General features: G+C 39.2%; 1 protein-coding gene across 1 annotated transcript; it reads left to right on the top strand.

Annotated features, from left to right (window-relative positions):
• The first annotated feature begins 3,710 nt into the window (after positions 1-3,710).
• LOC117293743 (glutathione S-transferase C-terminal domain-containing protein-like) lies at positions 3,711-17,336 on the top strand. The gene is given in 9 exon segments (XM_033776171.1): positions 3,711-3,780; positions 5,937-7,007; positions 7,906-9,143; positions 10,191-10,336; positions 10,809-10,921; positions 12,817-12,990; positions 13,855-14,022; positions 15,188-15,257; positions 15,799-17,336. Coding segments are annotated over 8 exon segments (2,838 nt in total). The 5' UTR covers positions 3,711-3,780; positions 5,937-6,221; the 3' UTR covers positions 15,942-17,336.

Below are 17,336 nucleotides of genomic sequence, written 5' to 3'. Positions count from 1 at the left end.
TTGCGTTTTTGGCAATTTAATTGCTGATCCATATTTAAGAGGTAACCAGTCAACACTGGGTGTTTGGCTGGTAAATAATAAAGGCACTGGATACGTTTGGTAATTGTCAAAGACCATTATCTCACTTGGTGTGCATAAAATAACCTATCTGTGACCATTTGGGCTCGATCAGTCATCAAAGTTTGAAGAAAATAATGAAAGAAAAAAAAACCTTGTTATACAAATTTGTGTGCTTTCATTCGCCTAAGAAATGCTTTAGGCCTGAAGTCTTTCTCAGATTCAAATATTGAGTGAGAAATTACCTCTTTCTCAAAAAACTAAGTTATTTCGGAGGGAGCCGTTTCTCACAATGTTTTAAACTGTCAACAGCTCTCAATTGCTCGTTACCAAATGAGTTTGTATGCTTATGTTGAATGTTGCCTCTGAGAAGAGCTAGTGTTTTTCACTCGCATTACTCTGGTTGTCTCGCAATGTGAATGCATCAGTAGACAAAACTACACGCTTCACCGGTCAAGCATAACTCAGTTCCTCCCAGTGTAAACTTGGATTCATTCAACAGTGCTTAATCCCAAGCATGACTGAGCAGCCAATCCAGCATCCTCACAAGAACGAGTCAAGCAAATTGTTCAAAACATTTTTCAGAACGGCCCAACACCTCTCAAGGCGTCCACTCAATCCGAAAGAGATTTTTGTTTTTTCTGCATGGTTGCACCTAAAAGTGTTACTAGAAATAGTTTAATTTCTCAGACATGACTACATGATGTGTTGATGCCCATTTAATTTTGACAGGTTGGAGAATGGGAATGGATGTGTAGTCTTCCATAGACGTATCCTTTCAGGGAAATTGTTGCTAAAATTAATCTATTTCTCCGAAAGAGATTTTTGTTTTTTCTGCATGGTTGCACCTAAAAGTGTTACTAGAAATAGTTTAATTTCTCAGACATGACTACATGATGTGTTGATGCCCATTTAATTTTGACAGGTTGGAGAATGGGAATGGATGTGTAGTCTTCCATAGACGTATCCTTTCAGGGAAATTGTTGCTAAATTAATCTATTTCTCCGAAAGAGATTTTTGTTTTTTCTGCATGGTTGCACCTAAAAGTGTTACTAGAAATAGTTTAATTTCTCAGACATGACTACATGATGTGTTGATGCCCATTTAATTTTGACAGGTTGGAGAATGGGAATGGATGTGTAGTCTTCCATAGACGTATCCTTTCAGGGAAATTGTTGCTAAAATTAATCTATTTCTCCAAGTGGCCATGTTCATCTAGATGTACCCCAGAGAGCATAATGTCAATGGCAATCCTGCTTGCTGGTAATCCTGTGGGATTTCGTTTGACGCGTACACTTTTATTAATTGTCTCATTACGTAACGCCAAATCAATCAGCCTGGGGTAAAATAACAAACTTTTTGACTCCCCGTGGAGTTGGAGCCAGAAAGTACTTTCATCTCTGGTTCGATTTCATTAAGCTTGCTTTGCAAATTGATTTGCCCAGTGAAAATAAAAGGTGACCAGTTACAAGTAATGGATGGTAACATGTTTTCGTAAGCAAGATTGCTTAGCACACCTGTGTGCTAAGCAGCTCTATGAACCTCATAGAGCCGCTATAGCGGAAAATACCAGGGCCTAATTTCATAAAGACCATGTGAACTTTGTTAACAATTAGTGTGACCTTGTACATTCTTTGGGTATTCTGGCAGGCTAGATACTGCACTGGTCATATGGAAAAATTGACATTTTGTGTCATAGTTTGCACATAAATACCAGTATTAGGAAAGTAAAAGATTGACAAGATTTTAGATGTGCCCCCTTTCATCATATCAAAAGTTGATAAGAATCAGACAGAACAATCTCCATAAACTATAAGATCGCATGTTTTCTTCCATTAGGCTGTGTACAAATCGTGCCTGTCCAGGCTCTAGTGGCACAGTCACAGGTCACATCGTCTATATAAACTTGTTAAGCACAGAAAAATCTTGCTCAACAGAAACTTGAACTAGCCAAAACTCCATTAAGTTTACATTGGTGCAACTAGTTCCTCTCTTCTGCTTAGCAAAGAAACTTGCTTAGCAGAACTTCCTGCTTAAAAGCTTTGTGAAACTTGGCCTTTGTCATATTGTACCTTTATTTGCAACTGGTCCTGGTTATTTTTGCTTAGCAGTAAAATGTTCATATTGTCTGCTTATAAACAGCTGTGAAATTTTGCCATTGACCCAGTTTTCTTAAAGCGTAAACAAGTCTTGCTTAGCAGACTTAAATGGGTTTCCATTCCCCAATAAATAAACAAATAAATACATATGTAAGTTATAGAAAAAAATTAAAAATAAAGTAGAAACAACGGTCATTAGGGTACAAGTCCCCCCCCCCCCCTCTAGTCAATTTATCTCTATTGAAACCCAATTTATTTAAAATTTACCAAGTTAGTTGCCATAATCAGGGATGAGATTGTTCAGACTTTTGGCTGAATTCAGACTTTTTATGTCGGCCTGGTGAAGAAAATCAGACAATATTTGTTTCCAGGAAATAAAGAAATCCTGGTATACTTCTCAAGTTCTTTGGATACTGTTTCCAAAAGCTCCGTGGAATCTATAACCCCAGGGGTTACCAAAAGGTAGAAATGTCATCATTTCAACATACCTTTGAATTTGTACCCTAGTTTCAGACTTTTTCGTTAGTAATGACTCTCACCCCTGCAAATTATTTAGTACTTCATAAGTTGTTTTTTTATGGGAGTTTTTTTCTTCAAAGTTTCCATGTATGGTATATTCAGGGGAGCCATGCCCTCATTGTACAGTCTGCTGACATTCATTTATGTTTCATTATCCCTGCACCACAACAAGTGTGCGTGATTTCCTGCTACAATTAGATTATAGAACATAGTGGGGGAAATTGTTCAGGTAAATTAACTTTAGACGCACTTTGGTTTGTGGTCAACACTTGTGTTGTTGGAAAGGCAGGTTTTTAATTCCCATGGGAATCACTTGCATAGTTTATTGTATTATCTCCGTAAGTCTATTATATTGGGAAGTAATTGAATTATTTCAACCACCCCCCCCCCTTTAGAAAAGCAAAAACAATCCAAACACATCCAACAAATTAATTAACTCAATAGTATTTATTTACTGCAAATTACTAAATAAAGTTGCAAGAAAAACAAAAACAATCCAAACACATCCAACAAATTAATTAACTCAATAGTATTTATTTACTGCAAATTACTAAATAAAGTTGCAAGAAAAACAAAAACAAATCCAAACACATCCAACAAATTAATTAACTCAACAGTATTGGTTTATGGTTCAGTGCAATGTGTGTCAAATTCCGTGATTAAAAAAAACACTATCATTGACAAAATTATTTGAACATTAAGATAGTTAATTCCCTTCTTTTTAAATGCTCAAATAATTTCTTCATTGATAGTATTTTTTTATCACAGAATTTGACACACATTGCACTGTACCATAAACCCTTATTGGGTAACATCTGGTAAAAATATCACATAATTAATTCTAATCTAGCTATTAGTGTGTAATTAACAGAGCATATGCATGGGGGTGGAGCAACCCCTTTCCCCCAACCATTCAAAAGCCTTTGGCTGTTTTGGGTTTTTGTGGGGGTTGAAAATGACCACGCCCCCTTCTTTTACACACCACAGTTGTCAATTTGATCGACTCTTGAGGGCGCTGTTCATTTTGCTGCACGTGGGAGCTGCTGCTGTGAAGAAAACAACATTGGAGTTTTGAAAACGTCGAATTCGTCAATGTTACGGTCAGGTAAGTCATTAAAAAAAGTAGAATTTCTTATTGTATTTTAGCATAGTATATTGCTACATTCTTTCTTAAGAGTTATTGGAAAGAATTCGTGAAGCAAATGTTTAGGTTGTCTGCAACGCTGCGCCGGTTGAGTGTTTCTCGACGTGCTTGTTGAAATGAAATGAAATGAAAGTTGAATTCTTCCGCCCGCCTCGCTCGTCGTGCCATTCGATCCTATGTAGCTAGCAGGTATTGCCTTACGTTACGGATTTATTGCTGTATCCTGCCACCACTTTTTCATTCGTTTTGCAATCTAATTCGAATGAGATATTCCTTTTTGTACAAATAAGCAGAAAATTGGTGGCAGAATACGAAATGTTTTCAACAACAAAAACTAAGCAATACAAATTAATTATATTCAACTTTCTTCAAGTGTTGACTGGTATAAAAACTATAATTGAATGATATAATTATCTTTCAAGTTTCAGTTACGTTCATTATTGAAATGTCCTCGAGCTCACCCATGAACCAAATAAAACGACACTTCTTGAGTAATTGGTTAAGTTTTGAAGCAGTTTAGTACTGTATGTACATGGAGCTACCTCCATGGTCTGTAGTTGTTTTAATATTGGTCCTGTAAAAATGTTGGGCCACGAGTCTTGTGGATTTTTTCATCCAAATTTGAGCCTGCCAATTGAATCATGTGTTTTTTAATCCATAGCAAATATGTCCACACAGGAAGAATAGGATAACTTTCCGTATGGCGCCACCACTTTTTCACTCATTTTTACAAAAAGGGATAAATCATTGAGGTAAATTAGATACTATTTTATTTCATATCGAATGAAAAAGTGGTGGCGCCATACGGAAACTTTTCCGAAGAATAATCTACATTCAAAAACACAATCTGAGAAACATTACTGACAGTAAAAATTCTCAGGTATATCCTTTTATAACACCACACATTGCTTTTGAAGTGAAATGTTTCTCGGAACGCTTTACTATTGTAAGCTGCTGTAGGCTTCTTACCAAAAGTTGTTATATTGCCATTAATTTTAAAGCCATTGGACACTTTCGGTAAACAGTATTGTCCAAGGCCCACACTTAGTGTATCACAACTTCTATATAAACTAACAAACCTGTGAAAATTTAGATTCAATCGGACGCCGGAGTCAGGAGAAAATAACCGGAAAATCAACCCTTGTATCCGCACGTTTCGCCGTGTCATGACATGCGTTTAAAATAAATTTGTAATTCTCTATATCGAGAATTGATATTGTTTTACTTTTTTCTCAAAAAGTAAAGCATTTCATGGAATAATATTTCAAGACTACCTTCTGTAAACCCTGTAAGTTATTTGTAAATCTGTGATTTTTTTTTCCTGTACCGAAAGGGTCCAATGGCTTTAAGAGTGATTACCGAATGTGACAGGCTCTACAAAAATGAGTCCCTTGTCGCACAACCCACTTTCCAGTACAGGGGTGTTTTAATGTGGTTTTATGATTCTTTAGGGTTTATATTTTCAGCCCTTGTTTTTGATCGATGGGGGTGAATAAAACATGTACTTGTTGTTCATCCCCTAGACATCAATAGTTGATGTTTTTATTAAACGGCTGTTTCCCCAGTATGGGTCTTTTTGAGATTGTGACATAATCAATTTTTTTAAATGTCATAACTTTTGAACCAAACACCACACAAGTGTGTAAGATATCAAACTGAAGCTTGTTGTATGTTCTTTTCAGCTTCGTGTAAAACCCAATAAGTTAATTTCCCCCATGTGACTCAATTTTGCAGAGCCCATAACAAATGTCTGTGGAAACTTAGAATCAATTTGTCATTGAAGTAGCAAGAGAATAATGAAAGAACAAACACAATTGTAGTGTTGGTTGTACACATTTATGTGTGTGCTTTCAGATGTCCATATAAAAAAAGGCTTCATGCCTGAAGTCATTTAATGTTTGAGTGAGAAATTACCTCTTTCTAAAATAATACGTTACTTCAGAGGGAGCCAATTCTCACAATGTTTCATACTTTCAACAGCTCTCCATTGCTGCTTATCAAATAGGTTTTTAAGCTAACAACTATCTTTAGTAGTTACTACAGCGTCCAGTGCCTTTAAATAAACATCTTCACGTGGTCTTTGAAATATTGATTTTCTTCTTCTTATTTAAAGGCAGGTAACGAGTTTCAAGACATTGGAATCAGAAACAACACCCTTTAATTTCAACCTGGAATGCATGACGGCTTGAGACCGTCTTTTCCCTACAACCTTGAGTTGTTCATCGTCTACAACGTTGAGTTGTTCATCGTCTACAACTTTGAGTTGTTCATCGTCTACAAAGCCACAATAAGTCTGCTACAATTGTACAAATTACATCACAGGCTGTAGTGAGTGCTACTTGTAAAAACATGTTCTCATAAAGTCTCATATTTTCTCAAAAACATTGTGAATAACTCAAATTATGCAATTGGATAGCCAGGAGGACAAAATGGCAGCAATCCAGAAAGAAAAGCTGTATATTCCTATGGTTGGAAGCGACCTGCCACCACAGAGCAGAACCGTGATATTTTTAAGTCAGTATTGCGGGTATGATTCCTTTGATGTAGTTCTTGTCCAGACTGCTACCCCTAAAAAGTCTAGCAAGGATGAAGAAGATTTTACTAAAGATAAAACAAAATCTGATTCTTGGGACGGACCCACCAATGATGTTGATGGCTCTTCTGTGTGGGAAAAGGCTATTGAAGAGCCTTCTGGTGGAATTTTAGAGGCTGTTGGGGAGCCTTCTTCTGGGATGTCAAAGACTTCTGACTGTTTGGGTGGATCTGCCAAGGCTGTTGAAGAGCCTTCTTGTGGAATTTCAGAGGCTGTTGGGGAGCCTTCCTCTGGGCTGTCCAAGACTGCTGAATGTTCTCCTGGACCTGCCAATGCTGTTGAAGAGCCTTCTGCTACACCTATGCTTGGACATACTTTCAGCCCTCCATCAGGAGATGACTTCCAAGACTACATGATCAAAGACGTGGCCAGGAAGTTTTCAGAAGTCTCGTTGAAACCAACCTGTTCCGCTCTAAACCTGGAATACACTTTGAAGGATATCAAGGACGTTGATTGGCTTGTGCAGCAGTGTCAGCTACCAGCAATTGTGGGAGCCGGAAGCTTGACGTGCTACTCTGGACTGTGTGCTGTACTGAGGTGAATAGTTCATAAAGGACATGAACGTCACCAAGATAAGAACCTAGATGCCCTATTGGTAAGATAAGATATTATGCTATAAATGTACAACTACATAAGTAAAGTCTTGTTTTATTTTCTTGGAATTGACTAAATAATTTTCCCTTTAGAGTATAACCCGATTCATACTTCCCGCGAATTGTGAATGTAGTAGGAATTGTGACTTCACAAATTCGCAACAGACAATTTGCAACAGTTGAAATGTGCTATACTCCTGCGAAAAATTCGCTGCGGAAACAACCCTGTGACGTCACAATTCGCTTCGTACTCGGAAGTATGAACCGGGCTAAACTGCTGGCCCAAAGAAACCCTGACTTAACAAGGCCAATTTAAAGGAACACTACAGACTTGGTTTTGCTAGCAAAACAGTTGCTGGCAGTGTAAGCACTTTATGTAATCCACCATATACATAAACTGACAAACCTGTAGAAGTTTGAGATCGATCGGCCATCTGGGTCACGAGAGAACAGTGAAAAACCGATTACAATTTTGCATTGCATCGATGCCAAAACAAAACTGAGCGATAAACTCCAAACGCGAAACTGGATTATTTATTTATAATCAAATATGAAATTTCAGACAGAAATATTTCAAGGGATGTTTTCTACTATCATCATCATTAGACTGTGTAAGTTTTATGTAAATTTGTGATCTTCACGATTTTGTTTTCTTACCAATTCTGTAACGTTCCTTTAAGAGAGCAAAGATTCCCTTTGAAGCACCAAAAAAATAACTGCTTTGTGAAAGTTTTAACTTTCTCTAAATGGCTGTTGCGTAAATGTGCGATTCCTCCCCAAAGTATGTGTAGTCCTTTTACATCCAACTGCCATGTTACCAACTGTTCTACTGATTGTTTTTCACAGGGTTTGACTTTGAGAGTACTATCACCAACTGTTCTATTTGTTGCTTTTTTGCAGGGTTTCAGACAGTCTTCCCTGAAGAAGTGCAGCGAGGTCAGTCCATGGACCAAACTCTGTGAGATAGACATCTATCAAAATCCCACAGCTGAAGATGCCACCCCTGAAGGAATCCTTCAGCTGGAGCACAGACTTGCAAGTTCCCCTGTACTGTCTTGTAAACTGACTAAGCTCATCGGTAAGAAGAAACGTAAACTCAAGACCCCTCAAGATAGTAAGGTAAGGCTGGAGGAAATGCCAGACTCTGTCTTTCAAAGTGGAACTCTGAACTTGATTGACAAGCGGAAAATGAAAACGGCCAAGCAGTTGCACAAGGAACGAGTCCGTCAAAGTAAGAAACTTTTGGGGCAATCGGAAAATCCCAACAATCGGAAAAATGATCCTGGTTTGAAAGATAAGGAGAGTGAATCGAGGGCGGAGTCTGCTGGTGACAGAGCCTGCGCATCGTTGAATGATCGTCAGACTCCTACTGATGATAGAAAGGTTGACAACGAGAAGGGAACAACTCTGGTTGCATCACACAGTCGAACTAAAGAACTTGAACATCATGCAACCCAAGAACATTGTGGCTCTTCATCAAATGAGACACCTTGCACTGTGGAAAAACAACCTAGCACTGATCAGCTAGCAGCTGGCGTTAGAACAATGACTCAAGAGCAACCCTATGACCAAGATAAAGAACAACTACTTGAAATTCTCACACCATCTGAACAAATTGGTTCTGCAACGTGTAAATCAGAAAAATCTTCTGTGGAATTACAAGCGGCGACAAGAACAGATGCGACAAGTCATCAAACACGTAACAAACAGGAAAAAGCTCAAGATTCCTCAGATGGCCAAACTGCAGAGTCTCTACTCAGAGTTCTTTCAGCTAAAGAACGAAGTGCCACTATTTCAGATAAGACGAGTCCGGGTGCAGAATTGCCACATGCTGCTGTTGAGCCTCGGTTTGCTGAGGGTCCGTATGTCACCCTTACAGACTTTGCACTCCTCCACTCCGTCCACTCTTACCTGCACGGTCGATTGGATAAGGTCAAAGGTGGTGACATCTCCTGGGATATTCCATTAGTGTTTAGGTGGTATCGGAGGATGTGGGAGGTGCCAGGTGTGAGGGACTGTGCAGAGAGGTGTGGAATGAAGGAGGTCATGGTTGCTGATGGATTGAGGCTGGTCGATTGTATAGCAGTGAAGACAACAGAGAGCAAAGTGGAGGAAGTTAAACCGGCCAAAATAAATAGGTATGAGTTATTAGAATAGGTGACAAATTTAATTTTCCTACTTGAACTTCTGAAAGCGTTGCGGTACCCCGCTTCTAAAACACAGGATTCTAACTGGCTATCGGGTAATTTAGGTGGTCTAGTTTGTAAGACACTGCTCTAGAATTGCAAAGGTTGTAGGTTCAAATCCCAACCGAGATGCCTGTGGGTTTTTTTTTTCACAGGACTCCGAAAAGTACTGATCCTACAGTGCTAACACACATCGTTAAACCAAAATTAATATGTAAAATACCCCTTTGCTTAGTCTGCCATTAATAATAATAACTAGCTCCTATATTGCACATTCATAAATACCTAAGACAGTTTATCCATTCTGATTGGTCGAGAGGGCATCACGAGGGGTTGTTTGAACGGATGATATAACACCAGTAAAAAGTGTTATAACATGGGCGTGACACGCGCGCTTGCACCTGTGCGTATAAGACAGTTTCTTCATTCCTATTGGTCGAGAGCAACGGCTGAAACAGTTGTGTAACATCACGCGATACGCGAGACGCGCACAGCATCTCCTTATAAGGAGTTGTTTACCCGAGGGCCTAACCATTTCATAGCTGGAGGGGTGTTGTGTTGAAAGAAATCATTGAATAATTATAATTTTTGCATTTATTTTACCTTTTGACCAAAAAGTGTTTAAACCACTAGTTGAAAACCTCTTCACCACACATTGATTCCCTTATTTTATGTTACCTTCTCATTGCGCTTTACATAAGTGTCTTGGTCATTGGGCCATTAACATTCCTGTAATCTTTCTCAGCCCCCTGGGGAGCATACAGCTAAACAAAGATATTGACAAAATAGGGAGACCACTAAGGTCAGGGCTTGACAGCTCAGTTGGTAGAGTGCTGGCTTGTAAGTTGCTTCCAATCATTGAATCTTTGTTCAACAAAAAATTGTAATAATATAGTTTTAAAATCAAGGAGCTTTCATACTGAAAATAATCGTCTTTTTGTTTTCGTGGTAATTACTGAATCTTATGTTTTGTCGATAATTGGGTTTCTGTTCTCACAGTTCTACTCCTCATGCGAAGTCCAATCTCAAAGCTGTCGGGGAGAAACTGGAGTCATGTGAGATTAAGATCGTTGTTGAGGAATTCCCGTGCGATGACATCCATCTACCCTGGGACGCATTCCCAGCTGACATAAACCCCTCCCAAGGTATGCAATCATAATATGACATTGCTATTTATTGCTATTTATTGTTATTAACTGCATTTGTGATGTAATCAAGCAAAATGAGTCGTTTGTCGACCGCGGTATATTTTAAATCTTTTGGTACATTTGAAAATAATTGTAATGGCTTCTGAAGGCCGAGTTATAGCCGGTCGTGCAATGGTCGGGCGATGGAAATCTTGATGCACGATAAAAAAGGACACAGTTTTTAGGCCTCAGCGACGACTATAAACTAGGATAGCGCGTTAAGATTTCCATCGGGCGACAGACTATAAACCGGCCTTTACAATAGCGCTCTTGATGTGATTATAACTCAACAAAATTGAAAGTCAGTATTTTAACATAATTTGTTTCTTCCACAATGCGAAGTTTCAAATCGTAACATTTTTTCTTGTGAGATACCTTACATGTATCAGGTACAAATTAATCTGGGAAGTTTGTGTGCAATTTGTTGTAGATGTTTCTGAGGATAGAGCAAGGCACAAACGGGAGCAGATTGAGAGCTTGGTAGCAGCAGTCAAGACTCTTAGTAAACCAGGAGACATCATTGTTGACTTCTGCAGTGGTGGGGTAAGTTAAAACTGCTTGCCATATCTACCCATCAGACCAAGGCCAAGTCATGGGTATCAGATTGGCTAGTCGGTGGTTACTTTCACTGCCTTTCACCTCTGTGGACCCAGGTTCGAATCCCACCTCAGGCCCACTCTTGATTATCTACCAATCAGATTAAGGCCACGCATTCTAGTAATGGCACTTCAGTGGGTTTTTCTCTGCCTTCCACCTCTGCCAACCCCCCCATTCGATTCCAAACTCATACCCCCGAACAATTTATGCTGATTGGCTAACTGAAAGTGACTGCTCTGCGCATACGGCTGTTGAAACTTTCAAATGCTTGGAGGGCCCAGTCTAATTGGCAATTCACTTCAAATGAGGCCGTGTCCGAAACGACGACTTCGGCTACAGCTACGTCTAGATCAGCGTGTCTACCAGTGTTGAAGAATAGCAGACGCGGGCGATCTAGCCGTAGCTGTAGCCGAAGTCGCCGTTTCGGACACGGCCTAAATCTTATTTTTACATGTTTTTACACCGCTTTGACTAGTATCTTGCTCATTTGTGCTGAGCAGAAAGTTGCTCAGCAGTTTTACCTGGGCCCCATTTTATGGAGCTGCTTAAAGCCAGTGGACACTTTTGGTAAATGTCAAACATATGCATAAAATAACAAACCTTTGAAAATTTGAGCTTGATTGGTCGTCGGAGTTGCGAGATAACTATGAAAGAAAAAAGCACCCTTGTCACACCAAGTTGTGTGCTTTCAAATGCTTGATTTCGGGACCTCAAATTCTAAACTCGAGGTCTCAAAATCAAATTCGTGGAAAATTACTTCTTTGTCGAAAACTACTCCATTTCAAAGGGAGCCGTTTCTCACAATGTTTTATACTACCAACCTCTCCCCTTTACTCGTTACCAAGTAAGGTTTTATTCTAATAATTATTTTGAGCAATTACCAATAGTGTCCACTGCCTTTAAGCATAAAAAAATCTCTTAGCAATTTTCTGCTAAGTAGGGTACTAGTCACAGATGGTACATGTACATGAGCAAAAGGAGAAATTGGCTTGTAATAAAATCTGGTAAGCAGAATATTGTTGTGCTGAGCTTGTGTTTTTTGTGTGCTTGAAGCAGCGCTATGAAATTGGGCCCTGCTGTTCTTGTAATTGATGTCTAAAAACTTTGTGTATGGCCCAGTTCCATGCTTGAGGTAATCCAAAATATTGCCCCACACCTTTTTTTTTATTGAGGTGTCGGCAATTTATTTCATTTACCCATTACCCGACTTTTTCCTGGAAACCTCAGTATAGTCACTAAGGTGTTTAAAATTACTTCGTCATTCCATAATGGTGAATTCTGCTGTGGGCAATTATTGATTTTGTGCGCGTGTTTCCACACCTTTCAACAAATGGAATCTGATGTGTTCAGTCACTCATTTTTTGTTCATAATGGTTTATGGTGACTTTATTAATTGTCGGTCACAGCGCCTTTCTGTCTGAAACCATGGTTTCTTGGTGTTAGGATTAAGACTTATTTGGTAACGAGCATTGGGGAGCTGTTGATAGGATACAACATTGTGAGAAATGACTCCCTTTGAAGTAACATAGTTTTAAAGTAAGAGGTAATTTCTCACTCAAATATTAAAAGACTTCAGGCATGTTTTTAGGCATCTGAAAGCACACAAACTTATGCAATAAGGGTGTTTTTTCTCTTGTTATTTCATTGCGACTTGGATGACCAATTCAGCCAAATTTTCACAGACTTGTTATTTTATGTATATATTGTGATACACCAAGTGAGGATACTGGTCTTTGATAATTACCAAAGGTGTCCAGTGTCTTTAAGGCTGCTAAAGGTCTTGAATAGGTTACACAATCTTGGGGGATAACTTATTTGTATTTTTATGTTTTATATTTCAGGGTCATGTTGGAATTGTTCTTGCTCACTGTCTACCAGACTGTCACATCATCATGGTGGAGAACAATGAGGAATCAGTGAAGCGTGCAGAGACTAGGGTACAGGGGACCAGACTGACTAACCTGTCTCTATTTCAGTGCAATTTGAATTACTACACTGGAGTGTTTAACATTGGGGTAAGTTGAAAACTCACTTTTATTGCCAAGTATTTTATAAACCATTTAAAAAGTGGCTCCAAGATCAACAAGTTCAGTTTTGTGATCCACCATTTTTCCAAAAGATTATGAGTCCTTATAAAGGTTTAAGTTAAAGGTATCTACCCACCCTCACATTAAAATTTGTCAAGTACTATTTTTGTCAAAATAAAAAAAACTTTTCTGACGTCACATTTCAAGTGGTCTGTATCTGGAGTGTTTAACATTGGGTACGTTGAAAAATAAATACATTGAATAATTATTGACGAGTACAGTCATAAACCATTAATTATAGTCCTTACTTAGGCTTTTTGGAACGGCTTAAACTCGAAACACTCTTGTTCCCTTGGGAGAACAGCTGTCACTTTCATGGCTCTACTTAACGGAAATTGAAAAATTGGTGTTTGCTGTAGAATAAAATTCTGTGCTTTGCTTTTGCGTGTATATACTTCATGTTATTTCTTTGCTTACACAGCTAGCGCTGAAATTTAGACAATCCAGTTATTGAAAGAGTTGTGACCATTTGCAACTAGAAGCCATTTTGTGTCCACAAGTTGCACTGGGGAATACAGGTTATGCAGCATTTGGTCCAGCAACCACGTCACCAAAGAAAAAGGTCCCTCTATGTCGCAACTCTTTCAATACACAGCTCTGGGGTAACCCACTCAGTGTAACTGATCATTTTGGGCCCTTATCAAGTTTATTAAAAAATAGGAATAGTACATACAAACAAAAAGATTATTTTGTTGGCAATGTAAAGAACCGTTTGTAATAGTCAGAAATGTTCCTTTCTCTTACCCTGACTTAACAAATTTATTTTAATTTTGATTCTTGTGACATGTACAGGTAGCCCTTCATGCTTGTGGAGTAGCGACAGATCTTGTCTTAGAGAAATGTCTGAAGAGTTTAGCTTCTATCGTCTGCTCTCCTTGTTGCTATGGGTCGGCACGAGACTCTCATCTTATCAAGTACCCGAGGAGTCTATGCTTCAGGAACTCACCTTTAAACTACGAGGTCAGTTTTTAAAGAAATTTAAACCTGTTTCAGACAGGTGCGCCAGAGTTGCGCCGGACAAAATAGATTAGAAGCGCCTCTAGGTCGACCCAAATAAATTGGCAAAGTTATCATAACATTGACATTGGCTCAGCTCATGACAAGATCAATGTCTGCAACCAAGGTGCTCCAGAGTCGTTCCGAACGACTATAACAGTTGACCTTTTGACTTCTAGAGTGTCCAGTCGGCTCTAACTGTTTAAGACGTCAAACTTTTCATGTACTTAATTCAGAATTTGATTCAGCACGACTCTGGAGTGCCTGTCGGTGTTACTTCTCAAAAAAGGCTAGAATCTTATCTTTATTTTTGGTATTGAGTGTGACTAGCCGGGCAAATCCTGGCTCTTTTCCTGCAAATGGAAATGTGTTGAAGGTTTGACGTCACTTGGCTGTTTTCACTGCGAATGTTTTGCAGTAGTTGAGCACATTTCAACTGATGCAAATTATTTGTTGCGGATTTGTGTATCACATCCGCAGGAACTTTGAGCCGGGCTTTACCAGGCATTGTCCTGGGGGGGGGGGGGGGGGGGGGGTGCATGTGTGGGCTGATATTTTGATCTCATTTGGGGGGGGGGGGGCAAGAGGGGGGAAGGGTTTGTATGGGTCGTAATTTTCTTTTCCCCCGCTCTCTATATATATTTTTTTAAATGGTATTGTATATTTTATTGCTCCTTCATTGCTTTTGGTATTCTTCTGTGTATTTTTAGTTCCAATGTTTTATGTGATTTTAATGGTTAACTTGTAATTGTTCATTGCGCCTTTGATCTGTGTTGCATTCCCACACTTTTGAGCCTTTAATTTTGGTTGTCTCTTTTTCTAATTTGTATGGCTCTCTGCATTTTAAACTGTGTATTTTTATATTTTATTGTTTACTTCCTAGATGATTTAATGCTTTAATATTTTTATTGTTCTTTATCATGCGCCTTTGAACGGGTTTGCCTTGAATTGCCGCAGTATAAATAAATGGTTATTATTATATTATTATTTTATGATTGGGGGGGGGGGGGGGTGGTTGCACCGCTTAGTGTGACGTAAGTTCTATTCTAAACCACCTGGGCCAGATTTCATGTAACAATTGTTTGATTTTGTTCAAGTGTTTGATTGTTTGATTGTGTTTTGATTCTAGGATCATTTGTTAGTTGGTCACACTGCTGAGCAAACTTCCAGGAACTTTCAAACTGAAATGGCTAAACAAGGTGAGTGGAAAGCTTAAAAATTCAGGGAAGGAATTTGATGGGTCATTCGCTAATAGTTTCAGTTTTAGGCTGTATCTGATTTGGCAGCCACAGCCCTGGCTGTGATTATAAAAGGCAGCTGGCCTTAAAGGCACTGGACACTATTGGTCATTGTTAAAAATAACTGTTAGCTTAAAAACTAACTTGGTAATGAGCAATGGGGAGCTGTTTATAGTATAAAACATTGTGAGAAATGGCTCCCTCTGAAGTAAACATAGTTTTTGAGATAGAGGTAATTTCTTACTCAAATAATAAAAGACTTTTTAAGGCCTTACGCAAATTTGTGCACAAGGGTGTTTTTTTTCTTCTTCATTATTCTCTTGCAACTTAGATGACCACTTGAGTCCAAGTTTTCATAGATTTGTTCTATTATGCATGTTGAGATACACCAAGTGATAATACTGGTCTTTGACAACTTGCAAAGGTGTCCAGTGTCTTTAAAGTCAAAGGTGCACATAGATGTCTTTATTGTAGTAATTTGTTTTCCTTATTGCTTTCACAGCTAAACTATGCATGTCAATAATTGACACTGATCGTGCTGAGGCAGCAAGAGAACGAGGCTATGAGGTACATCTGTGCTCACTAAGCCCTCCTACATGCTCCCCTAAGAACAACCTCCTGATCGGTAAGCCTCTACTCCATTGATGCAGCTAGACTGTGAGGCATCTACTTAGTCAGCCCATCCACACTGAGGCAGCAAGAGAACGAGACTATGAGGTACATCTCTGCTCACTAAGCTCTCCTACATGCTCCCCTAAGAACAACCTCCTGATCGGTAAGCCTCTACTGCAATGATGCTGCTAGACAGTGAGGCATCAGGCTGTGAGGTACTCAATGGTTGACATGGCCCACCTTCTTCCTAACCAAAGGGTACCCTCCTGAACAGTAAGCCTTCATAGCACTGAAGCTACAAGAGACGAGGCTGTGAGGTGCTCAATGGTTGACATGGCCCACCTACTTCCTAACCAAAGGGTACCCTCCTGAACAGTAAGCCTTCATAGTACTGAAGCTACAAGAGACGAGGCTGTGAGGTACTCAATGGTTGGCATGGCCCACCTACTTCCTAACCAAAGGGTACCCTCCTGAACAGTAAGCCTTCATAGCACTGAAGCTACAAGAGACGAGGCTGTGAGGTACTCAATGGTTGACATGGCCCACCTTCTTCCTAACCAAAGGGTACCCTCCTGAACAGTAAGCCTTCATAGCACTGAAGCTACAAGAGACGAGGCTGTGAGGTACTCAATGGCTGACATGCCCCGCCCTCTTCCGAACCAAAGGAACCTCCATAGCACTGAAGCTCAAGATCAGTTATCTTCCGGATCTCTGGTAAGCACAAATCTCATCAAATTATTGGATATATTTGTCAATAGAATTGGCTTTGTGTTCATGCTATGGGATGTGAGGTAGGTTGACCTAAATGTACATATAGGTTAGCACGAACTTAAAATTTTACATGCACACATTTGTTTTTAGCCTTCAGGGCCCAATTTCATAGAACCGCTTAAGCACACAAATTTGCTTAGCGCTACAAAATTATGCTTACCAAAATAAGGTTACCAGCCAGACTACCACGTAACATGTTCAATTTGTGAGTGGTATCCTGCTTATTTTGGCTTAGCAGAAAACCTTAATGCATTGTTGTCTGCTTAATCAGCTCTATGAAATTAAGCCCTGGTCACAAACATGTCTCCACCCCAGTTCATACTTACTGCAAAAGCGAATTGAATGCGATATAAATTTTGACGTCACAAATTATTCACAGGGAAAACGGAGCTGTGACGGCATAATTTGTATCGCATAAATTTGCAGTGTAAAGGAGTGTGAACTGGGCTTTAGATGCACGACGGCACTCAAGATTATTACACTAATTCCAAAATAAATGTTAGCATTTGAGAAAGACTCTGCTAGGGTCGGAACATCAGGCCATTAACTTTTTTTTTTGCATTTTCTCAAGATATAATAGCGTTTAGAGTTTTGGGGTTTCATGGAAAACATGTTTTGCTTTGATAATTAGGATTTGAAACTATGGATGGTAAAGAT

This window comes from Asterias rubens, chromosome 8 (genome assembly GCF_902459465.1).
Source record: "Asterias rubens chromosome 8, eAstRub1.3, whole genome shotgun sequence".
Classification (NCBI taxonomy): Eukaryota; Metazoa; Echinodermata; class Asteroidea; order Forcipulatida; family Asteriidae; genus Asterias; species Asterias rubens.
The sequence above is the reverse complement of the archived record's forward strand: the minus strand, read 5'-3'. Positions and strand labels throughout refer to the sequence as shown.